A 27,483-nucleotide genomic window follows, 5' to 3' on the forward strand; every position below is an offset into this window, starting at 1 on the left:
GGTGGTTTGGGGGTGGAAATTGTGGTCTCCTTCCACCGGTAATCCTCTCTTGGCACTCTCTTATCCTTGTGCAGTTCTTACTGGAATTTCACTGCAAAATTCTGACACAGGCTGAGATGATGTGCTCCTCTCTCTGTGAAAAAGCTTCCTCTTTGGGAGCTTTCTCTCTGTGGCTGCCGAGTTTGCTTCCACTCGTGTCCTTTTTCAATCAGAAAGAGTTTATCCTTCGTGCTTGATGGACGCATTTTGTTCGCGCTTATGCTGTAGCCCGAGAAAACTAATTTTGAATCGCATGAAAAGCCATTGTTTTGAACGTCGTTTGTTTTCCAATTTGTTTTTCCCCCACAACCGCCGCTATTTTGTGTCTCCTAGTGCCGAAGTGAATGATTAAAGTGAAAACTGATTGAAAACTAATTTGTATCCGTGAGATATAGATTCTATATTTGGCGCCCAAACGGCAATCGTCGAAGGATATTCCGCGCTCAATAGACCCGCTCTAGGTATGGATCTGTGAGTTTTGTTTCGTTTGTTTGCATTGATGTAGACACATCCTGTATCCTGTATGCTCGGAGCCATTTGTTAGCTCTACAAGCCCCTCTCCACCATCCACCATCCAACACCCCATCCGTTGACATTGACGCTGCCGACACTGACTCTGGCTCTGGCTCTGACTCTGGATGACAAATGTGTTTGTCATGTTTACCTTGTGGCTTAAACAAGTTAATTGCCCTGCGCCAGACACAAAAACCGAAAGCAAACACCAGCTCCGGGCCTCCTGATTGTACTCCTTCCTGCTACACATGTCCCTGAATTATTTAGTCTGATTGTGGGCATTAAATATTAAAGTCCTGCTCGGGCCTGCTTATATAGCCTGCTTATGGGCTGGAAGATCACGGCCCGAACTAGCCCGAGTGTTGCTAAAAATAAAACGTGACACCTGCAAAAAAATGTTCATGTTTAGTGCGTACCTGACCACCACCCTCGACCCCCAACCCGCTCTGTTTCGTTCCGTTGATTACCTGCTACCCACCACCGCCCTGCAATGGCCTTGGCAGGCTGTAGGGCTGGGCTGGACAGGGATTACTCCCAAATGGGTCTCCAAAGGGCTCTCGATTCGGTTCTGATTGCTTCAGTTGGCAATCGAATGTGCAGATTGGCCAAACAGCCCTCTCCCCCACTCCGACTTACTTGCATCCCATCCAAATGACCTTCAATTTGCCTTGCATATGGACGAAATTAATAATTCTGGATTCTCCACTAAGAGCTTTTTCACAAAAGCTGCACAAATGCTGCAGCTGCATCGCCACAAAGGTGCCACGGGTCAGGGGGCATGCGGCATGAGGCATCAGGCATGAGGTGGATGCATAATATCACATGGTCATATCATAACAAAAAAAAATCCGCATGGCCATTTTTATTTATAGCGACCGTGCGACAGACCGGAAGTAACGTAAAACGTAACAAACGGCACTTTGGGGCGCAATTTGCACACGTGTCGCATACGCAATACACACAAACCCACAAGACTGGCCTTTATTTTTGGCTACTGGATATGTCCGAGTGTCTCCTCCCTGGGCGCTCCCTCCCTGGGCGCTTTTTCGGACTGTTTGGTATGCAACCAGAGCGAGCGCAACAAGCAAAAAGTCAAAATAAAACCAAACTAAAACCAACAAAAAATCAGAAAACAAACTGACGCCATTTTGCCATTAATCCCGACCACTTTATGGCCAGGCTAACAAGCAAACTTGCCCGTCTTCCCTGCCAGGGTATTCTGTGGAGTGGCTGGGCACTTTTGAGGTACACGAAGCGAAAGATTTCAGGCGAAGCTGAAATAATTAATTAATTAAAAAGATAGGAGATAGGATAAAATGTACAACGAAAGAAATGTTAAAGTGCAATGGAATTTAAATGGCACTATGGATTTAAATTCCATCTCTCCAGCAGGCTCTCCATTTATATTACCATTTAGTCAATTAAGATTATTAATATTTAATACCTGTTTCCTTCCACTCTCCGAATAATAAATTAGTCATAGCTTATAGTTATATATTTATAAGCAAAGATAATTTATTAAATAAATAATAGCATCTAAACATAGATTCGTAGATTGGAATACATCCTTCAGGGTATTTAAAGATCGTGTCTGACTTTCGGTCTACATGTGTTTTTCTTTGTTTGGTCTATTCATTTCGGCTTTTTGGCCTTTGTTTTGGCCGCTTTTGTGCTCTACTTTGTTGCGCCATGTTTATTTTTGAGCTGGCCCGGCCCAGCCCTGCTACAGGAACCAAGTATTTTTGCTAATGGCAGGAGCGTTTGAAGGCTGGAAGTGGAAGTGGTTCAAATGGCTGAAAGGTTTATGGCCCGTCCAGTTCCCAGTTGCCGCCTTCTTCCATGGTCTTCCCATATTTCTTTATTACATTGGCAGTGTAGTAGTGTGAGTGTAAGTGTGTGTTTTTCCAACAGCAAATACAACAAATACAATTGGCCTGGTCGACCCGCCTCGGCTTTTGTTTCAAGTGCTGCACCACCATCAAAATGGAGTGGCCATCACTCGACTCTGCCTCCGCATCCGCATCCGCAACCGTATCCGCATTCGCATCCGTGTCCGCGTTTGCCTTGCTCGATTTAACTGGTTCTGGCATGGAGTCCCTTAATCCTTCTTTTTCCTAGTGGAGTGCCACTCTTCAAAAGGACATTGTCAGATAATAAATTTAAGTTTTTATGTAGTATTTTATTTTTTACATTAAAAAATAAATCAATTGAATTTTGATTTTGATAAGTACTTCATATTTTTTTATTTTATAAATTTATTTAAACAATTTCTCCCAGTGTCCACGTGCATTGAACTGCTCTCGGGCGCACCTCTTCGATACTTTCTTGTTCCAAGGGGATTGAATACAAGACTGAGTCCCTGACCAGGGCGGATCCCCCGACTGGCTGCTTTGTGTTTTGCGTGTGCCTCTTGCAATTACTGTCGACTAAGCACATACTAGTTGCAGCCATAAGGCCACCCATCCACCCATCCACCCATGTGCCACCTCATCCGGATTTGATGTGCATTTGCATTCCGTGGCCCTAAGGCTATCGAATGCTTTTTAGCCCACGACATTGTCATTGTTGTAGCGCTACCCTTTTTCTTTTATTACTCCACATTTTTCTATATTCCTCCCGCCACAAAGCCGGGGCTGGAGTTCAATGGGACGAGGAGTCCTGGTCCGAGTTCTTTTATTAAAGTTTCATTTTGTTTGCCGGCAACAATGTCTCCGGCAGCCCAGAAGTGGCGACATCAGTTGAAGAAAACAGACGGTTTTCTTTTCTCATTCCTGCACTTGATGTCCTTTATATGTTTTTCTAGTTTCTGCTGAAAGTTGGAGTCGAACAATAACTTCCAGGAAACCTAAAAGCTGGCAACATTTCAAGACCTATTTCTTATTAATTTTCTCCGACAAATGGAGTGTGAAACTAGAGACTCTGGCGGGGATTACTTTTCGTGTTTGAGGATGAATTGAAACCCGAATGGCTTTTTGTTTGTTTGACATAAAAATCGATATTAAAAAAGAGCCTTTAAATTGAAGAAACTTAGATTACTTAGGTAATAGTGTGAAGAATAGTTTATGCATCCTTGTAACATACATTTTATTGTATTTCTAGAACTTTCACAGCGACACCCCACTTAGGCTTGTAGAAGAGCCGAAACTGGACCAATTTTAGATCGAAAATCGAAAGAAAACACAACAATCAATCAACTCAACGCTACTCACCGACCTTTCTAGTCTTCTACATACACTTTTACACGAAAAGAAACCCTTTTTGTAAGCGAAGCCCATTTTTTGGATAAGAAACATATCTCTGTAGCCCGCCCCGACCCTCATCCCAACCCAAATCCGACGAAGGGATCTGCTAAGCCCCCCATTTATCCTGGACCCCGGAGAGTGCCTCGTGGCAAATCGAAGATCCAAAACGGCGCCACTTAAACCACAAGCCTACAAAATTGGCCGAATGTTATGTTGTGGCTTCTGCTGTGGCAATATGTCGAAACGGGATTACAAAGTGGCCACCACCGATGGCATCGAGCTGGAGCCGTTGGGCGGCGAAAAGAGCGACAAGGACAAGGACAAGGATAAGGAGAAGCAGACTAATGGTGTTACCTTCGGTGAGTTTACCCATTTTTTTCTCACTCTTTCAAACCTCACACTCACCTTTGAATTGGAATTGCCTTTGGGGTCCTTAGGAGCTAATGATCAAAGGGGGGTTTTTGGGGGAAAACAAAGGTGCATAATTGCACTTGTGCATAATTCGACGCTCCACGCAATTTAAACTCTCCCGCAGACCCTCCGGGATTTATTCATCAAGTTGTTTTCTTAATTACGCTGAATGCAAAACAAAAGCATTAAAAATGCCATGTCTTGCCTTCATTGCTCATACGCCCCGTTTCCCAGAAGCAAAGTAAATGAATGTCAGCAGCCACCCTCGCATTTTGAGATGCCTTTTTCCCACTTCCTATTTTCTTTTTTGCACAGCCTGCAGCAAAGTTGGCGGAATTTTCCGCTTTGACAGATGTCCACCCGATCCGGCGTCGGTCTGGTGCTCCGCCATATCCTTTGGCGGGAAAAAGGGGCACGGTCTGCCGCGTGGTGCCACAATCGTTTCAGATTACTCTTTAAACTGTCACCAATTTTCTTGAAATTTGGCGAAATTGTGGAACAAAACCCCTGGGGCCATCGATTCCAGTAATATGGCAACATGAAAACTGAACGGTTTGTGCGGAAATTGAATTTCAATGGTTTTGGGAAGATGGAAAGTTCGAAAAAAGTTAGTTTTTTTTTTGAGCTAAGACATCAACGTGGATTTTAACTATAAACTATTGGTAGGGAATCGATTCACAAATCTTTCAAGGTATTCCGCTTAAGGATCGGATAAATACAAAAGAAGATATAGACATTCCTGTGGATCCTATGGCGACCCCAGACACTTTTTGAAAATCATTTCAGAAATATTCAAATCATGGTAAAATTTTGTAATCTTTTTAAGAGTCCCATTTGGAATCCTCCTTTTAAGTTAAGGTCTTTAAAATTCTTATGGTATTTGGGGAGGTTGTCAGCCAACATCAGGGGGAGCATTAAATACCAAACATATGCAAATTCTGTTGACTTTATCAAGGCGAGAAATCGTTGCCACTTGGGCATGAAAGTGGGCCAAAGGATGACGTTACCGTTGCCAGTTGCCTTCGCCTTTGGTTACTGCGTACTTCTGCCATTCTTGGCACTCGGCCCACCCCTGGATCCAGTCTCTCCTTGGGGCAAATCAGTGTCACGGGAACAGGACGTGTCCCAACCGCCGGCAGAGCAATTAAGGATGCATAAAGTGGAGTAACCACTTGACTCACCTACGACAGAGCCGCAGAGCCGCAGTGGTGTTTACCTTTTACGTAACATGGTTTTAACCTGTAAGAGGTATCCAAAAGTATGTTTCAGTAAAGTCAGAGTTAAAAAAATAGGAACAATATTTTTAAAACATTAATCGAAACTGAAAAAGGTAAAAATGTATCTGTTGAGCTATCAGCGTTTTGATAGCGGCCGAATTAATAGACCAGGTTCAATTTTACAAATCAATTTATTATGGGTCAATTTAACCCCAAAACAAATTCCGCGACCGGTCCAAAACAATGCCGAATTACAAGTCATAAAAACCTAAGAGCTTGCGCAGAAGCTCAACCAAAGCTCCCCAAAGCGCATACGCTACAAATAACAATAAAGCGCATGCGAAACTGGGAGACAAAACAGAGACGAAAACATGCTGATAACAACAGCTGCAGCTTAGCATTTTATGATTATTTTAAATGCACCTTTTGGTGGCTGCTTGGCCCAACATCCTCCCCCCATTGAAGGGTGGGCCTTCAATAACACTGTTGGAAGGGGCAGCAGTCACATCATTCCAGTGGGTATTCCTTGGGTTGTCTTTCCTAGCATAGAGCGACGACACATCCCGTGATAGTTCACCGCGTCCAGAAATCACCCAGCCAAATCGCGTATTCTGGGCAATGGGAAGCCCGTGACCTAATTGGATTTGACCAGCCGACAATAGGTCAAAGAATAAGCTGGCTCCAATCAACAGGTCCACTCGCTGCGTTTTGTAGAAGTTAGGGTCAGCTAGATCCAAATTGCCAGGAATCTTCCAGTGCGAAGCATCTATGTCCTGGCTAGGTTGATAGTCCGTTATATGTGAAGCTACAACAGCCTCAATTTCCACTGAGTACGTGCTAAGGCGGGACTTCAAGCACACATTGACGGATGCTCCATCCGTATCAAACCCAGCGCCGCCGAAACCTGCCACCGTAGTGGAGCATTTGGAACGGCCAAGCTGAAGTTCATTCGCCAGCCGCGACGAGATGAGGTGCACTTGTGAGCCGGAATCCAATAAAACTCGGCAAGGCAAGAAGGCTCCAGATCGACCACGAACGAGTACATTGGCTGTTGGCAGGAGCACTAGCTCAGCATTGCGATCCTTGTTCATAACAGGGTTGATTGAGCGGGATGGGTGCGCAACAGTAACGGCACCGATGGGACGGGAGACTCGTGCGGGTGAAATCTGCCCGCGAGGGTGCAACAAAATATTATGACGGTGATTGCACGTCGAGCAGCGGGAAGCTGAGCATCCACGAGCGAGATGGCCATCCTCCAGACAAACAAAACATCGAGCCAGACGCCGCACTTCGTCGTACCGTTCCTCAATTGTCAAAGCACTAAATTTTGAACAAGAAGGAAGCTCGTGCTCCGAAATGCCACACAGGGCGCATAGAGCAGGACGGGCGTTAATAACCATGCACGAAGATCGGTTATTCCAAGATCTACCTCGGCCCACTTGGTTAGCTGGGGGAGACGCCGCCAAAGAAAACTCGACGCATTCAAGAGTCCGGCACCTTTGCTCCAAGAATCGTGCCATGGACTCCCAAGACGGAATGCTGTCGTTGCTTCCGGCGAGAGTGTCTTCCCACTTGGCCCTTGTGGCTGGGTCCAACTTCTGCAGGATAATCTGGATAAGCAAACATCCTTGGATCTCGGCAGCTGATCCGGAACTCATAAGAGCCCGCATATGCCCATTGAACCGATCCGATAGCTCCCGCAAAGTAGTAACAGATCCTGGCTCGACCACACGAAGCTGCAGGATCTCATTAATGTGAGACTGAAATATTAAACGCCGATTACTAAAACGATTGCGCAATAGGTCAAGGGCCACATCGTAGTTCGCGTCATTAATTTCCAGAGCTCTCACCGTATCCAAGGCTGACTCGCGCAGGCATGAAATGAGCCACCGGAGCTTTTCCATTTTCGTTAGGTGAGGATGGCTGTCGATCGTGGTCTTAAAAAGGGCGCAGAAATCCGGCCACTCGGCATAGCCGCCGCTGAATGTTGGCATCGGCAACGGTGGCAAGGAGGGGGCTTGCTTGTTTGGCATTGGCGATACACTGGCACCGTCGAGAAGTGTGGAGTGGGCAGCGATTCTAATGGAGCGCTTGGCAACCTCCAACTGAATTTCCACTTCCACATCAGTCGCCAGCTGCGAGAATCTCCAATACAGATCACTCCCGATCTCGCTAAAATTAAGCTCCTCCAACTCTTCTTGAAGCGCGGTGAACCGCTCACGCAAACGCTTCTCCACCGACTCCAGCGCCATAATGGAAGAATCCTCAGTCCGCGCCGCAGCCTTCACCTTATGATGCAGCGCCTCCATTTCTTGGCAGGCCACCTCTGCTCTTCTCCGCAGCATCCTTTCCCGGTTTGCGGCAGCAGCTCCAATAATCTCAGATCCAGACTCCATTCTTCAATTAAAATGCAACTTGTAGCAACAACAACAAGGGCGTTTTCTTGGCACTTTTAATGCTGATAACAATAATAAACCGGGATGAAATCACGTCGGGGTCACCAATGTTGAGCTATCAGCGTTTTGATAGCGGCCGAATTAATAGACCAGGTTCAATTTTACAAATCAATTTATTATGGGTCAATTTAACCCCAAAACAAATTCCGCGACCGGTCCAAAACAATGCCGAATTACAAGTCATAAAAACCTAAGAGCTTGCGCAGAAGCTCAACCAAAGCTCCCCAAAGCGCATACGCTACAAATAACAATAAAGCGCATGCGAAACTGGGAGACAAAACAGAGACGAAAACATGCTGATAACAACAGCTGCAGCTTAGCATTTTATGATTATTTTAAATGCACCTTTTGGTGGCTGCTTGGCCCAACAGTATCTTTGGAGGAGAGCCCTCTTCCAATCCTTAAGCTTAAAAGGTTTTCTGCTTGGTGGGATCATTCTGACCAAATAACCAGATAGGGGTTAAAAAAAGAAGGGGAGGCCTCCTGTCGGAGGCGGCTGATGTTGATAATTGCAGGATGCGTTGCGTTGATTGCGAGCACACACACACACACCCTTGTGTACTCAAGCACTTGAGGCAGGACTTGACTCAAATAAAGAAATCCTGCCTATCCAGGACTGCATCAGCGAGATAAAACGGGTCCACGAGAAACAATTGAAGCGGCAAGAGCCTTGCAATTCCTGCCTCCTGTATGCCAAAGTGTGGCACAGAGTTCTCCTATTTTATGCCCCGCCCCGTCCTCCTGGACGAGTGAAAGTAAGGGATACATAGAAATGAAATGTGTTTTTGGGTCAGGCAACTTCAAACTGGAGAGGAGAAAGGAGCCGGAAGGGGGACCCCTAACCGGATGGAAGGAGGAGCGGAAGTGGAGTACAAATGGAACTGCGGAGATGACGGAAAGACTTGGGGAAACACTGTGTGGGGAAACTGTCAGGCGAGCGGGCCAAGTCAACCCGTCAAAACGTCAACCGGCGAGCTAAAATTTATTGTTGCAAAATGGCGCTGGCGAAACACAATTAAATGCAACTACAAAGGACACACAAGGATCCCGCCAACGTCCTTTTTTTTTTTTGCACACAGCCTGCCACTGGGAGCGTAATTAAATGGAAATGGAAAATATTGCCCAGGGGGCCTCTTGCCACACACAACACTCGTACTTGTTGAGGCACTTGAAGTCTTGCCAAGCCGCGTACATTTGGTTGCATTTGCACCACGTTGCACCGAATACCCTTTGCCCATAAGGGCTCGCCAAGTGTTCTATATATATATTAACTATCCTTAGACTATATTTCCTCGGTCTCAGTTCACAAAGAAAATATTTGACTAAGGCTGAAACTTGCAGAGATGCCAGAGGAATGAGTGCTACTTATCCAGAATTTTGGAATTTCAATAGTCAAATAAGTGTATTCCAAATTCTCTACTGATTAAAAGGTACAAGGGAACATACATTAAATGCCTCAAAAGTAAATCTCTTTTCCAGAATCTGCTTAACAACCTGCTTTCCGCACAATTAGTTCTCCAACGGGCTTAGTTCGCTTCCGTTGATCCCAAAGCCATGAAAATCGATGGCACAAAGGGCTCCCTCTGCACATCCTCCGGTCTCAAGTAGTTCTTGAAACAAACTCTTTCGATTTGCATTATTTGCGGCTGCAAAATGAACTCACAAGGGTCTCTTGAACACGGTCTGCTAATTAATAAATCAATGGAAAGGCCTTTAATTGAGAAAAATTGAGTGGAAAAAGACCCAGGCAGTACTTATAGCTTGAAAAAAAATCCATTTTAATCAGCGTAGGAACCTAAATAAATGCTAAATACAATAGAAATCGTATGTTCTTGGACTTCTGTAAATGTTAGAAAGGAGCAACATAAGTTTATATAAATTTTATATAGATAATTTTGATTTATTTCTTTGATTTGGGTCATAATTTTCTACATTTTCTACCAAATTTCGCATTTTATAGGAGGGTTCAGACCCTTCGCAGACACTGGACAGTTGAAGGCTTGAGCGAATCCTGGAAGGTTGGCCAGGGTCTGGTCGAGACGTACCTTGTCCGAGTCCTGTCCCTCAAAGGTGATAAACTCCTCATCGCCGATCAAGTTCTGGGCGTAGTTCAGGAAGAACAACTGCTGCAGGGGAATGGTGGTGAATGTGGGCTGCTGCTGGTCGAACTTAGATCCTGGGGCAAAGTAGACGTCGTAGATAAGCTTCAGGGCCATCACGTCGATTACGCGCTGGTCCATATAGTCCGTGGAGTTGCTATCCAAGCACTTGATGCCATAGGCGTATTTGGAATTGTCCGCCAACTGGCCGAAAGCATCGCTGGGATTGCCGACGGAATCGTAGACCAGATAGTCCTCATCTATGGCCATCATGATGGACTGGGCAATCATGAAACCGAAGCCGCTGACCTTAAACACATCATGGCTGTCGGGCGAGAAGTACGGCTCCTGCAGGATATCGTAGGGCACGAATATCACGTTCTCCCTCCTCACATATTTGGGTTCAGCGTTGGTGTTGGGCAGGGCAGTCTCCAAGAAGTAGTAGTTAGGGCCCTTCACAGCCGGATTGGCCAGGAGCTCTAGCACGCGGCTGTTGCGGGTCTCCAGGACCTTGAGGACGGCGGCGGCGAAGTCCTGGTCGTCTTCCAGCTTCATGTTCCTGTAGAACATGGTCACGAAGTTGCGGTGATCCTGGCCCTTGGGCAGAGTGCCGATGTTGAAGACGAGGCTTTCAAGTTTCTGGCGCAGGTAGAGGCGCTGTCGCGCCGTCAGACCCAAGCGGTTGGTGGCGATCCTGGCGAGGAGTGTGGTACGAATCTCGTTGAAGATTTTCTGGACCTCTGAGTCGTACTTCTGCTGTTTGTACACGTCGAAGAAGCGGGTCTCGTACAGGAAGTTGCTGCCGAAATCGAAAACCGCACGCGTATCCTTCACACATGCCAGGGCGTCATTGTCAGCATCACTCTCCGTGAGCGAGCCCATGAAGCGGACGAAGCGCACCATGAAGTAGCTGGCAATCACGTCGGCGTCGTAGGTGCGGAGCAGCCTCTTCAGTTGCACAAAGTAGTCGACGTTCATGATCTGCACTTTGGTGCTGGTGGGGAAGGAGCGGTCGAAAATGGTCTGGAAGTACTGCTGCCAGCCGAATCCGTTTTGACTCTCCAGCTCCTTCAGGGTCAGGTCATCGTTGGGCTCCTCCTCCCCGTTGACCAGACTCTTGAGGGCTTTCTCCAGGCGCTTGATGTTCTTGGTCAGCTGAAGGGCGCGACTCGGGGCCACACCCAGGCGGAGCAAGATCCGCTTGGTGCCGATTGTGCTTGGCAGGCGGTCCACGGAGTCATCGTAGGTGGGTCGCACGATGGTGATCATGTACTTGCTGCTGTCGACCAAGTCCAGGTCGACGGTGACCTGGAACAGGAGGTTGATGAAGCCAAAGCGCCTCAGTCTAGCCAGGGTCCGCATCCAGCTGAACTTCGCCTTGGGCCAGGCCGAGCGGCTGGTGGCGAACTGCGGCCAGGTGAGCTTCACGTCCGGAGGCACCAGCTGCAGGTAGCGCTTGTAGAGGCGGGTGTCGTTGGTGGCAGTACGGCAGGTATGGTAGAACTGCCTCACCTTCGCCTCCACGCTATTGGAGTCCACGTAGATCTGGTCCTCCAGGGAGTTGAATATGGTCTGATACTGGCCGTTCAACTTGTCTGCGACCTCGCCAAGGATTTCGCTGTAGTCGTCGTTGGCGTGCTTGTCCTCGTACTTGCCGCCAGCGTACTTCTGAAAGTTGTCGCAAGGATACTCCGAGGTGTCCATATACTCCAGAATACGGTTCAGGAACACACTGTTCACATTCGTAGCGGGGGCGGAAGGAGGAGTGGGTAGGACCCATCCTGCAGCATCCACTCCTGTCCAGAGCAGGAGCAGTCCGAAGGACACGAACCGGAGAACTTGCGATCGAGCCATCGTCAGTGGCAAACTGCCGGATTCAGCTCGTGGCGGCCGTATTTAGAGCTGCCTGGAGCTGCTGATAGCCTCCAGGGCTCACCTCTAGGGGCGCCAACAGGTGCTGATCCCAATTAAGCATTATCGCACTCTAGGCCACAGATGCAGCCGAATCGGGAGGGTGACTTCATTGATAGCCCAAAAAAGAAACATGCTCTTAATCAACATCCATAATATGCATATAGTTTCTATGAATATATATTAGAAATATAAACATTAGGAAGATAATAAACTGAGGACGTAGAATAAAAGTTTCAAATTTGTTTGTCATTGTTTATTTTCAGGTTTTCAATTTCAATCAGGCTTATAAGTTATAACTAAATATAAATAAATTTAATAAATTTTACTTAAATATTATCAAGGGGCCAAAACATTATCAGTTCCTGACCGACGATGCAGGTTCAAGGTTTTTCTATTCTTCGATTTAATTATAGTTGCAACACTAAATTGAAAACAAATATTATAATTTTTATAATTTATAAATTATAAGATTTATGTTTAATTGGCAGAGTTATCAAGAGGGCAGAAGATTATCGATTTCAATTAAACTTCACTGGAATTTGTGCAATAATCTGTATTTTAATATATGGTCTTGGGTATTTCATGCTTTATTTTGAAGAGTAAATAAATTAAATTTATTTTCCTTTGGAACACAAGCCCTTTATATAGCAACCACCCCCGAAATCTGAGCAAGACTTTAACAGGGTGCCGTAGTAACAGCTTAAATTTATTGATTGCTTCATAAACAGCGATTATTTAACCACAGCCGTTCGATCGGCATTCGCAATAGCCTTCCCCCGTGGCCAAAAGCCGACAGCCCCATTTCCCCAGCTCACCACAAAACACTTGTGGCCATCTTCTGCTTGTTCAACCAGTTAAGGCCCAACGAAGCACTGCGGCACTGAATGGACGGAGCTGGAGGGCAGGAGATGTTGTCTAGATGCTCGGTCACATTGCATACATATGGGATCAATATGTGCGAGTGGGCGGACAGAGTGGGTGGTTCTTGTAGCACATGACAAGGCACAAGTGCGGCCAGTAAATTTGCATGCGACAGCAAATACTGAATGGTCGGACACAAACGAGGCCAGAGACAATGTGGGGGATATGGTGTTGAGTAAGTCAGTTAGCACGGCCTGAGGGGGTGGCATCCCCAACCGCCATCCGCACCTCCTGTTTTGGGGGTCAGAATAGAAAAGGGAAACCCGGCAAATTGTATCGAACACTTTTTCCGAGTGCTTGATAGTTCTGTCAAAATTCAAATAATTGGAACTTGTTGAGAATAGGATTTTCTAGAGAAGAATATCTAAATGCCTAGTTCTGTTGAACCGCGACATGTGCCTTTAATTTCTTCATAAAAATCTTCCATTTTGGCTATAAATTCTCCCTATAATCGAATCTTAATTTGTTCCACGACTCTTGGCTGCTCCGGCATAACCACCAGGAGGGGGCGTTGGCGAGGCGTGGCACTGCCTAATGAACAGACTTCGGGAAAAGCCGGCAAAGGGAAAACTTTACACTAACGTGACGGCGAATTTATTCGGTTGGCATGGCTGAGAAAACAGGGCGGTCGGTGGGCTGAGACAGGGAGAGGCTGACGGGGAGCATCCCCATTTTTTTGTCGAACAAGTCACCGCGAACCGGTGGTGTGTTTTTCATCCTCTATATATGTATCCTCCACTTATTCGCCAAAAAACCAAAAACAACAAACAAAAAAAGGAAACTTTCGTCGCAGTGCCGGAACAAAAGCCGAAAAAAATCGAGAAAAACCAAGAAAACAAGAAACAAAATTGTTGGAGATTTCATTTGCCGGTAAACTTGGAAAAGAGAATTACCATTTACGGTTGAGCTTTGTGCTCCATTTGTTGATTGTTTCTGGTTTTCCCAGATGCCGGAGTTGCCAAGGAGCCCGAAAAGTAGGCAACAACAATCATCATCTGGCCGCCCGTAATCCTCGAGACCGCCGGAAACGTAATTTTAATCATAAAAATCCCATCCCCTAAAACAGAGACGACTTCTGGTGATAAATTCTCTCACATGTCAACGAAATAATTATGGAACAGTTCGGATGGTTTCGGTAAAAACAAGAGTAAATCAAAAGTTAAAAGGCCGGGGAGCTGGGACCACCCTTAAATGGGAACTCCTAATGATGAGTTCCAGCCAGATTGAACTATTTGGCCGGCACATGATAAACAGCACAACATGCACCAAATATTGGCGAAAACGGCCGAGTCGGGGGTGGGGGATGAGCTCTTTTAAGGGTTGCTGTAATACCCACTAGCTTTCGTTTGCTTGGCAACACTTCAATACGCTTTTACCGTTATCCTAGTGTACTGGATATTAGAGGGAGTTCAAGGGTATGCCGGAATCGATGGATTTTACGATTTTAATATAATCTAAATAGTTTTTAAAACGTTTTCTTTTATCTTCTGAAAATATTTAAATATGTTTTTATAATATTTATTTACCGGTTATTCCTTTTATTCCACTCATTTTATGTTTATTATTGGTTCCTTGCTATTTCAAAACAAAAATGTTGTTGGCTGCAAGAAGAAATAAGAGAAAGGGGGCTGTCAGTGGGGGGAGGGTGGTAGTATGGCAAAACACAAAGGCCCTTCATAGAAATTTCATTTTCACTTTTGCAGGTGAGTTGAATTCCCCCAATTTCCTTTCTCTCCTTAGAGAGAGAGAAAGAGAGAGATTGGACATGCGCCGGTCGAGCGCAGGGGCTTCCACCTCGCATCGCGCGCTCCACGCTACATGCTACAAGCTCCACGCTGAGGGTTGCTGCACGGCGTCGTGCTGCGGCAGCATCCAGTTGGAAAATGTACGCGCACTTAGACGCAACAAAAAGCGCGTGACACAGGCGACACTGGCGAGTCGAACGGAAAGGATAATCGAATTCGGTTTTATTCTGAAAGGCAGAGTTCTTCTCCAACGCACACATACACACGAATGCGTCGCGTGCCGTTCCCACAACCCCCCACAACCTTCCCGTCCCGTCCGCTGTGCGTGTCTGTGTGAAAAAAGCAACAAAAAATATTGAAATCGCCAAAGAAAAAGAAAGTAACGAAAAGAAGCAAGCAAATTGGCAAATAAAAGTGGAAATAAACGTGTGTGAGGTGTGTTCGATTTGTTCGACAAATGAGAAAAGCAATTAATTAGTGCATATGCGCGTATTGATCTGCTGAAATTGACCTTTTCGGCCAGACCCCTCCCCCAATAGCAACAAGCTCTTCGTCCTTTCGGCAATTAGCAATGTGAAATGGAATAATCAACGATTCTGCTCTGTCGCCAAAAGCCAAAGCCAAAGGCAAATGCAACTGCAGCTGAGAACCGCAATTCAGTCAAGTGGCAACACAAAAACCAGAAAAGGGAGCAGCTGAAGGCAGAAAAGTGCGAAAAAAGAAAAGCAGAAAGGGGAAGTGGAAAGTAGAAATTGGGAAGTGGGAAATGGGAAGGTGAAGAGTAGGGAAAAGAGTGAGGAAATGAGGGGAGCTAACTGGAAAGCGCACTATTGACATATATACGCGCAGTCACAAAGCGAGTGCCGAGAACGGCAGAGAAGAGAAGCGAAGCGAAGAAAACGCCGCATAAGACAAAACAGGAAATTCACTTATACACTCACCCGATCACACGTACATACACATACACATGGACATAAGCATCTGAGGAAATTGGCGCTGTTGAGCTTTTGCATTTTGACATTTCATTTTCAAAACACAGAGTCCCGCAAGAGAGCGCCCTCTCACTCTCTAACTCTCTCTCTCTGCCAAACTTCCAAGCTCTCACTCTGCTCTCACACTCACTTGGTCCTTCAAGTTGGACTCCTTCAGGTTTCATTTTTTTTCGCTTCATTCTTTTTTTTTTTTTTTTGTTGCTGTTGGGAAAATGGGAAAATGAGAATGTAAACAAATGCTAAAGGCGGCCGCATTAAACAAAAATGAAATGGAATTGTGATATATGCATTAGCACGCTTCTTGCGTGGCCAGGAGTGCGGGTGGGAGAAGAGCGGGCAGCATAGGAAAGCAAACAAAGGGGAATACAATTCGCCACAACAATCGTGTTCACATGGTCTCGTTCCACTTGGAAATTAGGATTAGGCCTCGCTCTGACATTGACATTAATTGGAGGAGCAGAAAACAAAGCGAAAACAACAGGGCAGAAACAAGAGCTAACCTCATTAGGGAGCGATTTCGAAAATAACAACTACCGAATGGTGTATGAATAGTTTTTGGATGCTATTGACAGCCATGAAGAGTACTTTTTACGACCATGTTCTGTATATGACAATTTTTGGCAGGACTCCAAACTGTAAATATTTTTATGACTCTTTTTTATGTCCGCCACTTAAATACGCTTCATCTGGAAGTATAACGGAAGTAATCAAATAAAAGTTACGTATACGTAATATTTTCCTGTCCCTTCATTGCTGTTAAAAATTTGTTGCATACTTCAAGGTTTCAGAGAACATGGCGAAATATGTATGATAATTATATTATATTTCAGAGTGACTGAAAGCAGGTAGATAATACCTCTGATTCATAGCCGACCTTTAAGGTGTGTGCTTTATCTTTCGTCTCTGCCATTCTCCAATTTGAAACGCCTTTAAATCCGCTTCGCCTCTGAAGTTTCGGGTGCTTTTGGCCAACAAACCTTAACCACAAATTATGCCCGAATGATGCTCGACGGGCAGCCAACTTCAGTTTCAAGAGCCCCTTAAAGGCAGACACAAATACGGACATTACGTATATACGAGTATAATTCCATAGAAAAGCCGGCATTAGCAACTACAGAGTGAGAGGAGGGTCTCTCCGGCAAGAAAGAGAGATGAAAACATATTTTGGGGGGTTGATTTTTGGGCGTTGAAAGCGCTTTTCACTAATTCAATGCGACATTGAAAATAGCACCGCTGTCTGCAGACTCTGGGCGGCTAACGCAGACAGCGGGTGGGGGGCGCTGGTCGTCTGACTAGACCGAACCGGAAGGGCGTCAGCGTCTGGCGCTCAGCCAGCCCAAGGGAGTGGTAAAAGTGCCGGCAAAACGAAAGTGCTATCCTGGGAGGAATCCTGGAAGGGATAGCTATGACTGCATAAATTATGTATGTATATTTTTGGCTGCTCGATTATCAACTCGTCAATGGCGCAACATTTTTGGCAGTCAGTTTATTGGGTAAAGGGTGCAACTAAAAGAGGAAACAATAATACACTCTACTGGGGAGATACTTACAGAACTGAAACAGAATAAATATTAAGAAAGGTAGAAGGAAATCCAATATAAATTGGCATTCTTAAGAGGCCTGTTGGAGAAACCATTCGAACGGAATCAGAACAAACCCCTTTCTCTGACGTTAATAAAATATGAAGAGCACGTGACTGCTGCCAGGAACAGGTCCTCAAAATCAAAATCCTGGACGGCAGGGAGGAGGAGTCTGGCAAAGGGTTCGACCTCGATTAGATTGGGTCATAAAGTGATTGTGATTTTCGTTTTCTAGAGCAAATAGCCCGGCAATTATTTGCGGCGTGTGTGTGTTGTTGTGATTCCAAACGGGCTCGCTGCAGTTTCGAATTCGATTTCGATTTCGATCCGATTTTCATTTACGGCCACGGGTTAGCAAGCGTACGTATTGGCCGGAAGACACAGAGACACCGGCCCCGTTAAGATTTCGGTCGTCGGCGGGGGTCAGAGAGGCTCGAAGATTTGGCGTCGCGAGAGAATCGAGATGACAAATGACCCGGACCTCGATGACTGTGCCTTTCTGTCCGGTAAGTTTTGGTTTTTCCCACTGGGACTGCCTTTTTAATGACTTTACTGCAGGATAAAGTCATTTATAAAACTAATTAAACTTAATAAATTACATTTTCTCTCTACACATAATATAAGTAATCATATCTGAGTTCTGCCATTGAAGAAACATCCAAATATATATATTATTTTAACACTGGTGGCCTTTGAGAGCCACCCTTGGACCCCCAATTCGGACCCCCAAATGCAATGCAACACCCACAAACACACCCACAGAAATGAAATATTTACACACCGCTTCAGCCATGAGCTTTATTTGGATTTTAATTACATTTCCTTCTTTATTTTGGACAGGTGGCGAATCAAGCGGCGGCCGCCAGACGCGAACCGGAGTGGCCGTCTGCTCCCAGCGGCGGGCCCTCCTTGTGGCCGGAATCGTGCTCGGCTCGCTCCTGCTGACGGCCATCATCATCGCCTACGCCGGACCGCAGAACGGTAGGTTTGCCCCGTGCCCCGAGCGCATCCGCCTTACCCTTCCCATTTCCATTACCATCTCTATCACCATTCACTTGTTCTCTCTCCATATTGTTTTCCCAATTTTTTCGAGCATTTTTCCCCTTGGTTCGTTTTTTTCTGCATTTCCACCTACAGAACAAAAAGGATATGTTTGGTGTTCAAGTCTGGGTTGCAGTGGTAGTGGTAGTGGAGCCTTTGTGTTTGCTACTTCATTAAGCTTTTATTGCGGGTGCCAGGATATGTAGTCCATTGTGCAGAAAAGGGTTTCCCAGTTCGACTTTAAAAGGAAGTTTAACAAATAGGCGGAGTATGGTGAAGTTGTGGCTTTAATATGAAATTCAATGTATTCTCTATAAGGGATAAAATGGAAAAATATACTACTTCATATAAAGAGAATCGCAAAAAACCAATACCAGTCAGTAAGGCACGACAGATACACCTCCGACCATGCCTAGCAGCCACCCAAATTTCAGGGTTCAGAGGTAATAAATCCGCATAAATGGTAATTGAATTTCTTGACTGGCTCCGTTCAAAGGCGGCCATAAACCATCTCTCTGACCAAGAGCAATCCATTCCGGCCATGTAATGGGCTTTTAACCATATTAAATGGGGGCCAAGGCGGCGTCCATTTCATTCCGCGTATAAATAGATGCACCTTGGGAGCGTGATGTGCGGCCTATGGATACCCTCCCAGGGACAGGGTCAGGGAAAGGGACAGTGCCGGTGCCAGACAATATTCAATTGCAGAATTATGCAAAGTGCAAACACTCGCTGCAAGTCTCTGTTGCATACTTAATGGGGCTAAATGCGTTGGGGGATAATTGCATCAACTCAAGGGGAGAGTGAACCAGCCGCAAGTGTGTGATGTGTGGCCTGCGGATATCTGTATGTCTACCGGAAAGTAAACAGCCTACTGTAGCTTTAAGCCTTTGCTTTTTCCAAGCCAATTAGAGTATTCATCATCACGACAGGCTTTATTACTCCATGTCACATGTACTTTAATGCCTCTCCCATCCAGTATGTATATCCATTAAGATAAATACTTAATTTTCTGGCCATCGTTCGTTTGTTTCCCTTTGTTATTTCGTTCTGCCATTCTGCCGTTTCCACTTTTCCGTTTACCTTCGTACAAAAATGTTTATTATATATATTATACATATATGAATCTTTGAAAAATATGAAATATTTCTCTTAAATGCTTGTTTGATTGATTGGTTGAAATGTGAGTAACAATTATGCCAAACCCGAATACTTCCAAACTGGTAAATAGCCACGAAATCTAATATAATCATTCGGCATGTTGGTGTCATTGACCATCTAAATATCTTATCCTTTCTCTACTTTATTATTTTTGCGTTCTCTATCTCTAGATATTAGATTTTTCTTTCGATTTCCATTTATATTTAGCGGAAGACTCTCTTCTTTAATTTGTAAATACTGAATACAGACTTAGTGATCATCAAATCGCGTTTATAAAAAGACAAATCTCACGCCTTCTAATGAACAAAATATACTTTCATTCGATGAGAAGAAGTTCAAAATAAACTCCATTTAACATTAGAGAAAAGCATTAAACTCCCACGAAAACTGTCTGTACATATTTTCTTTATATAATATTATTTAAATCTAAATCTTCTCTTGTGTCTTTTACGTTGGTTAATGTGGTAGATTGACTTCCCAATGGCTTGTGGATTCTAGACGTACCTCTAATACTTCCTTTTTGGTTTACCTTCACCCAGAAGCTCATCAGAAAATAATCTTCATTTGTGATATCCCATGCGAGTTTAATTTATCCCACCACTAGATGTGCTAATGACTTGAACCGAATCCAATTGTGAAAAATTATTAAACCGATTTACTGCAAGCTTTACTTTATCCCCAGACCCCAAACCCCCACTTAGATGGTCTTTCCCCTTTATATACTCCGTTGATTGTGTATAATGCAATTTGCTTTAACGAACTTAGCGAACGAATCCCCGAAAGAGTCGCGAGAACAGCAGAGGAACGAGCCCTGAACCGCTTCCGAGACTGATTACGCACTTTGACTATCCTTGCAGACTGCTCCTGCGGATCGAAAACGGTGTCCGGATACGAATCGGATGAAGAAAACAACACCACCCCCTTCAATCCGATTGCCACCAATGGGGAGCCCTTCCCCTGGCTGGAAAAGATGCTGCCCACCAGTGCGCGTCCCCTGCGCTACATGGTCACCATTCATCCCAACCTGACGACCTTAGACGTGAAAGGTGAGGGCCCAAAGATTTTAATGACAAAGCTCTCTGCCCTACGAGTGCATTCATTGGAAGTATAATTCGATTGTCTGACTTTCTTGCCTTCCCTCCTTCCCAGGTCAAGTTACCATCGATTTGCACGTGGAGAAGGAGACCAACTTCATTGTGCTTCACATCCAGGACCTCAATGTCACCGAAAAGGTAAGACCGATCCCGGAGCATGCAAATTAAGCCAATTAGCATTTGGCTCAAGTGCGTCCATTGATTGCATTGTCGAGGCCGAGGCCAAGTCCGAGTCCGAGTCGGAGTCCGTTTCCGTTGCCTTTACCATTTCCGTTTCGATTCCAGGCCATTGTAACCCCCGGGCCCAAGGGCTATGCCCTTAAGATTGTCAAGGTGCTGGAGTTTCCGCCCCGTCAGCAGCTTTACATCGAGGTGAAGGAGAAGTTGAAGAAGAAGTCCAATTACACTCTCAACCTGCGCTGGTACTCCAAACTCAATCCAGAGCCGGAGGGCTTCTACGTGGACCAGTATGAGAGCTCCAACGGAGTGGAAAGGTTGGTAGTTTTTCTTTTACTTTATCCTTTAAAGACTTCAAGTTTTAAGTTTAAAATTAAATGTAAGAAAGTATAAATTCTGAAACTATAACTTTTCTTTTTTAGATTATTGGCTGCCACTGTTTTCCGGCCGAACGGTGCGAGACGGGCTTTTCCCTGCTTCGATGAGCCGCATGTTCGAGCTCCATTCCGTATTTCCGTGTTCCGTGATCGCTTCCACATCGGACTGTCCAACTCCATAGTGCACACCACCGAAGATGTCGGCTTCTACATGGGCACGGGACTGGTAAGTGTCCAAAAACACGTCCTCTACCTTTGCATTTCTCACTTTCTAAGGGAGTTCATGGCAAAAATCGAGAAAAAATCGATCCAAAAATTAATTCATGGGTTTTGATAGAGATTGATGGGGAATCGATCCACAAATCGTTTAAGGTATTCCGCTCAAGGATCGGATGAAAACTGAAAAAGATATAGACATCATTGTGGGCCATATATGCGGTCCCCTGGCATTTCCTACTTTCCAAAGGAGTTCATGGCAAAAATCGAGAAAAAATCGATCCAAAAATTAATTCATGGGTTTTGATAGAGATTGATAGAGAATTGATCCACAAATCGTTTAAGGTATTCCGCTCAAAGATCGGATGAAAACTGAAAAAGATACAGTGATCCTATATGACGTATTTCCCATTTTTCAAGGGAGTTCATGGGAAAAATGAACAAAAACCTGTATCGCCTAGGGGATTAAAGCCATATTGGATAAGACACTGCTAAAAATAATCTACAAGGGTACATTGGGCTGGCACCAAATATAGCTTAGATATTTAAAATAATACTTATTTTTCTTCAGCTCCGCGACGACTTCATTGAAACACCACCTCTGCCCGCCGACGCTGTGGCCTGGGTAGTGAGCGACTTCCAGCGCGAATCCCTTCAGCCCTCCGCCGCCTACATTCCGACGACAGCAGCCCCACCGGGCTCCGGCGTCGGGGGCAAAAAATCCGCCCAGCTGAACAACTACACGCAGCTGAAAGGCAAGAACCCGCCGGTACGGAACATCACTGCACTGACCCATTCCCTGAATGTGAACCTGACGCCGCGCCAGAACCTGAGCTCCATTCAGGCCACCACGACGACAGCACTTCCAGTGAATCTGAATGGAAACGGAAAGCCCTCGAATCTTACCTCGCTGTCCCAGTCAACGGGATCCTCCATAAAGCGAGCTCCTTCCTACACCTTCTATGCGCCCAGAGATCTGCTGGTTCGCTCCTCGTTTATTCTGCACACATCGCGGGATGTTCTGGAGTATCTGCAAACCTGGCTGGACATAAGCTATCCCCTGACGAAAGTGGACTTTGTGGCACTACCGTCGCTCGATCGTAATCTAATATCCTCGCTGGGCCTGGTGACCCTGAAGACGTCCTTCCTGACGGATCCGCACTCGATTACCTCGGAACAGTATCAGTTCAGTGCCCTGCGCATTGCCGAGGCTATGGTGAGGCAGTTCTTTGGAGGAATCACCTCCCGGAAAGTACTTAAGGACGTTTGGTTGTGGGAGGGGCTCATCCAATACCTGGGTATTCATGCCCTGGCCCCACTTCAGGACAGCTGGCCACTGCGGGAGATGTACTTGCTGAAAATGGCCACCGCGGCACTCGATATCGATGCCATTCAAGGATGGGACAGCATTATGAACGGCACCAGTCACGATGGCAACAACGAGGAGTTCTTCGTCCAGAAGACAGCCGCCATATTTTCCATGCTGCACACGGCCATTGGGGAAGATCGTTTCCGTGGGTGCCTGGGCACTTTCCTCAAGGTGAATCGTTTCAAAACCGCCGAACCCACTGATCTTTGGACCATTTGCACTAAGAAGGCCAACGGATCAAAGAACATCAAGGACATGATGACGTTGTGGACACATCAACCGGGATTCCCGCTTCTCACCGTCACCAAAATGGGCAATAGCATTTCCATCTCGCAGAGACCCTTCCGGCCGGCAGAGTTCCTGGCCATTCATGACGATTCCTACGACGGCAACAATTACAACAAGACGACGGTCAATGCCACGGAAATCCCCAGCACAGTGGCGCCCTCTTCCCATGGCAACAAGCACAAGACGCCACCTCATATGAAGTGGATATTCCCGGTCACCTATGTCACCGATATAAATAATGTCAGCGAAACCCTTTGGATGCAGAATGTTGATGGTAAGTCGGGTAGCCTTTTCACTGAAATTATTTAATAAAATCCGTTGCTAAATCCTTTCTGTTCTTTAGTAACCTTCAATGTGGCGGAGAATGTCAAGTGGATCAAGGTGAATGCCATACAGAATGGATACTATCGAGTGGTCTACAATGATGACAACTGGGCGAGTCTGATTGAAGAGCTTTCCAACAATCCCAAACGGTTTACCAGCGAGGTAAATACCGAACAAGTTTACCATTTTCTGAATTTTAAGCCTTTAATTAAATCTCTTTTTAACTTTTAGGATCGCTTGGGCCTCTTGTCGGACGCCTTCACCTTATGCCACGCCAACCTGCTGCCCTGCGAGATCACCATGAACATGATCCAGTACCTGCCCAGCGAAACGCACTACGGACCCATGGCCCTGGCCTTGAGGCATCTGGAGAAATGGCGACGCATCCTCAAGTATTCCGAATGCTTCCTCATGCTTAGTGAGTTTATAAAGATAAAGATAACCACCGTGATGGAAAAGGTGGGCTGGTCGGACGAAGGCGATGTGGCCATCAGGTATGGAAGATATTTTTTTTTTTAAATCATCAGCCAATTTATATATTCATTTATCTATTAAGGCTGATGCGTCCAGAGGTTCTGCTAGCCTCGGTCCTGTGGGAGGACATCAACAGCATAACCAAGGCCAAGGACATGCTTAACCAGTACTTGTACTACAATGGCTCCGCGATTCCCCCCAATCTTAGAGAGGTAATGCTTCTCTCTTTTAATGAAGAATCTATTTAACATGGAACGTTTTTTAGGTGGTCTACACTGGGTCTATCCTGTCAGGGGAGTACATATACTGGCAGCATTGCTGGGAGCGCTTTGTGAACCTGCAACGCACCTCGGAAACTTTCGTCGAACGGATGCAGTTGCTCCGTGCGCTGGGCAGAACCAAGGATGCCTGGCTGCAGAACCGCCTGCTCTCGCATGTCACGATGCTGCCCACAGAGGAGGTGGTGCAGGTGCTCAAGGCCATTGCGGGCACGCCCACGGGCGGAGCCATGGCCTGCCGCTTCCTGCAGGCCAAGTGGTTCGAGCTGGAGAAGCGCCTGGGACCGGGCACGATAAGTTTCGCCAAGGTCATATCCGCCATCACCCAATACGGGGCCACCAAGTTCGACTACGATGAGGTTTGTCCTTAACATTATGATTTTTTATATTATTTTAATTTTGGGTTTGCTTTTTCCAGCTGAAGTCCTTGGTGCATCGCTTTGGACGGGGTCACGGCATGTCGGTCCTCAACATGACCCTGAGCAGCGTGGCCTCAAACGTGGAGTGGGTGGCCAGGTCGCAGACCTCGCTCTACAAGTGGGTGGAGACCAACCTGCACAAACATCGATAAAGGCCAAGAAGGATAAGCAGGGACGCGAGAGTCCTCTTCAAACTCATTTGTAATTATGTTCCTCTCAGACACGAATCTTAAGTGGGTTTTGATTTTTATCGAGTTAACTATGGATCTAAATGTGTACTCTTTAGCATATCATTGACAGTTCGATTGATCTCCTTGGTTCCCTCGTTTCGTAGGTCTCCTATAAGTTTAGTATTTTAAAAGAAAACCCCTCCCCCTCACTCGCACTGTAAATTACAAATTGCTATGATCAAGCAGCTCTTATATATGTGTATATCTATCCCGTGGTGGCGGGAGTCCTTTTCTAGCACATATATATGTGTATATCTACAACTGAACATAAGGATCTATCTATATATGTATATTGTATATGTATGTATATTTTACAAACCAACAGAAACCCAAAAACCAAACATATTTAGAGCAATGAATATAATTGTAGAGTGTAAGCAAAGAACAAAGAACAAACATATTTTTTCATAAAACACAAAAACCAAAACCCTAAAAACCAAAACTCCCAACTCCCAGATATACTAAAATCGCTAAAGGATTAACTGTATAGCATATGTATATTAGATTTCGGGTGTGTGTCCGTGTATGTGCGCATCGAAGTATCACAGAATTCTTCCTTTTGTCCAAAAAGCATAGTCTACTTATCGCAACATAATGCATCCCTCTATAACGATCTAAGGATACTGCCTGACCAACACCAAAACACAAGTGTGAAAAATATTTTATGATCTATATTAGCTTCCAGCATAGTATTACAATTATCATTTTAAGATTGTTTCCATTTCGATTTAGATAATATTTAACTAGATTCTCTCTACCGGAAGTCTATAAAGGTGAGACGGCCTTCAAGGTCAATCCCAATCGAACTCAGTTGAATAACAAGTTTCAGCAGAGACATCAACTGATGCCACATATTTAAATAGCAATTCAGGCACGCGAAAAATGTAAATCTCTAACGACTTTTAAATTTAAATACTTTAACGATATCACATGGCTGCCATAGGTACTAGTCTTTATTGGCAGAGTGGTCTTAGGTCAGGTGGGAACGTAACTTAGGCACTCGGGATACAAAATACAATATAGTCATACCCCCAAATGTACATACATGGCATACATGCTGTAGTTCTGCTAGAAGTGAAAAAAAAAAACAAAACCAAAAAAATATTAGTCTAACACTTTTTATTTCCGCACCTAAACTGGCAATCAGTTTACTACATTCCGTAACTACGATTTAGGTTTTCGTTTAACAATAAGTGGTTCGCTCTTGTGTTTACCATATCGCCGCTTATCATTTAATTAGTGTTAGAGCGTCTGTCCTAAAGATAGTCCAAGGTGTTTGGGTAAACTGAGGGAAGCCTCCGAAACCGAAGCCTGGGGGCACCTGGCACGCCGGTTTGATATTATTTAGCCGGCCATATAAACGTGTTTGAGTTGTGCCATGGGCGGCAGTCCCCCGATAAGAGAGTGCCAGATTACAAAAAGATTAGCACTGGGATGGGTCAGGGGCGTAGCGACAGTAGGATTCGAGAGGGTTATGGCAGAAGAGCTATATTCGTAGTAGAAACTATAAGCAGGCACTCAGTGGGAAAGCCAAGAGTAGTATTAGTAACCCCTTTCGAACTACGCCCATTCAGATTCCCCCTCGATCTTCGATTGGTTGTCGAGCCTTCAACTATTTTTGGCTATGCTAATTTGTAGATTTGTATTTGCATCGGACCACTAGAAATCTTTGATTTGGGCTTCTACAGAAAACGTGATTTTGGATGGAAACGGATGGTTTGCTTGGCTTAGACACACTCAAGACTAACTCAAAGATACTCTCAAAGATACATACTTGCAACAATGTCAATCGCTCAGATACCCCAGTATATACATATACGTGACAACAAAAATATTTAGAGGCAGACAAAGAGACGGGAGGAGATACAAAAATAAAATGTAACTTTATTAGCAAACAAAGGTAGATCACAGAGAAAAACACACAAAAACAAGTTTTGGAGCGATTTTACCGGATTTTCGATAAATGTATAACCATACAAGCAACTAAAATGAATAAAGAAAATAAACCCCAATAGGAATAATAAAATCGAAACACAACAAATATAAACAAAAACAAAATACTCCAAGCCCAGGAGCAGAACTTGGATGGATTACGAGAAGATTTAGAAAGTTTTTACGGATCAACTGAAACAGAAGACTTCGCCTAAGTTCGAACTTTACATTATTTCAATACCCATTTCCTTGTCCAGTATATTGTATGGTATAATGCATATCCGTCCACAGCTTTGATTGACTTATCACGTTTGGGTTCCATTAAGTTCATTGAATTCATCTGACCAACCTTCAACCTTAAACCTTCAACCTCCAACCTTCAGCCCAACCAGCCCGAAAAGCCCCTTAGACCTGGAGTTGGAGAACGGCAAATGGCCTTTTTCGTTAGATACCCCGATTGAAAAACGAATTCTAGTTAATTTTATTAGATGAAAATTTATTTGAAATCGTTGTAAACCTATGATAAATTATTAGTTACGCATTGGCTATCAGTTTTATATAAAATTGGCGTAGGGAAAATACAAAGTGTATCTATGGTAGAAATGCAATGGAAAGCAGGCAGAGCAACTCTTAAGACGTAATTCTAATTGTATGCTAATGATATATACACATCTATACATAAATATATATTTACATAATGTAATTTAAGTCAACTGGGAATATTAAATAAAAGCGATAACTAATCTGTAGCACAAATGGTTTTTCCAATGGCGGTTCCGATACCTTTTTCGTTTCAGCGTCCTTTCGCATTTTATCACTGGTTCAATATAAAAGAAAAATGGCTGCGATAAAACCATATAATAGATTTTGATAGAAATATGGTGTAATATTTCATATCAATTGCTTTGCACTCTCGGCTGTATTGTTTGGGACTCGTAGAACTTGCTAATGACGAGGGCGTGGGCTAGAAATTT

The 27,483-nt window shown here is 44.9% G+C and overlaps 1 protein-coding gene across 7 annotated transcripts; it reads left to right on the plus strand.

The window, feature by feature from the left end:
* The first annotated feature begins 190 nt into the window (after positions 1-190).
* On the plus strand, positions 191-27,258 carry LOC6500802 (endoplasmic reticulum aminopeptidase 2). Of its 7 annotated transcripts, none has more exons than XM_014911244.3 (13): positions 191-510; positions 3,652-4,153; positions 17,970-18,110; positions 20,189-20,377; positions 20,481-20,563; positions 20,711-20,919; positions 21,025-21,205; positions 21,767-23,126; positions 23,196-23,338; positions 23,408-23,670; positions 23,733-23,862; positions 23,916-24,287; positions 24,347-27,258. In XM_014911244.3, exons 2-13 carry the CDS (start codon positions 4,000-4,002, stop codon positions 24,497-24,499), a joined length of 3,378 nt encoding a protein of 1,125 aa, XP_014766730.1. In that variant the 5' UTR covers positions 191-510; positions 3,652-3,999; the 3' UTR covers positions 24,500-27,258. The 7 variants fall into 7 exon arrangements, with proteins under 7 accessions (XP_014766730.1, XP_014766729.1, XP_014766732.1 ...); XM_014911243.3 differs by having other exon boundaries at positions 191-500; XM_014911246.3 differs by having other exon boundaries at positions 191-500; positions 20,237-20,377.
* Positions 27,259-27,483: the final 225 nt, after the last annotated feature.

This window comes from Drosophila ananassae, chromosome 2L (assembly GCF_017639315.1).
Source record: "Drosophila ananassae strain 14024-0371.13 chromosome 2L, ASM1763931v2, whole genome shotgun sequence".
Taxonomy (NCBI): Eukaryota; Metazoa; Arthropoda; class Insecta; order Diptera; family Drosophilidae; genus Drosophila; species Drosophila ananassae.

Bases quoted from the DNA above. Each gene is read 5' to 3' on its own strand.
- LOC6500802 (XM_014911244.3), top strand. From the start codon at position 4,000: ATGTTATGTTGTGGCTTCTGCTGTGGCAATATGTCGAAACGGGATTAC. The intron at 21,206-21,766 runs GTAAGTGTCCAA...ATTTTTCTTCAG, and splicing joins TCTACATGGGCACGGGACTG to CTCCGCGACGACTTCATTGA. The intron at 23,671-23,732 runs GTATGGAAGATA...TTATCTATTAAG, and splicing joins GAAGGCGATGTGGCCATCAG to GCTGATGCGTCCAGAGGTTC.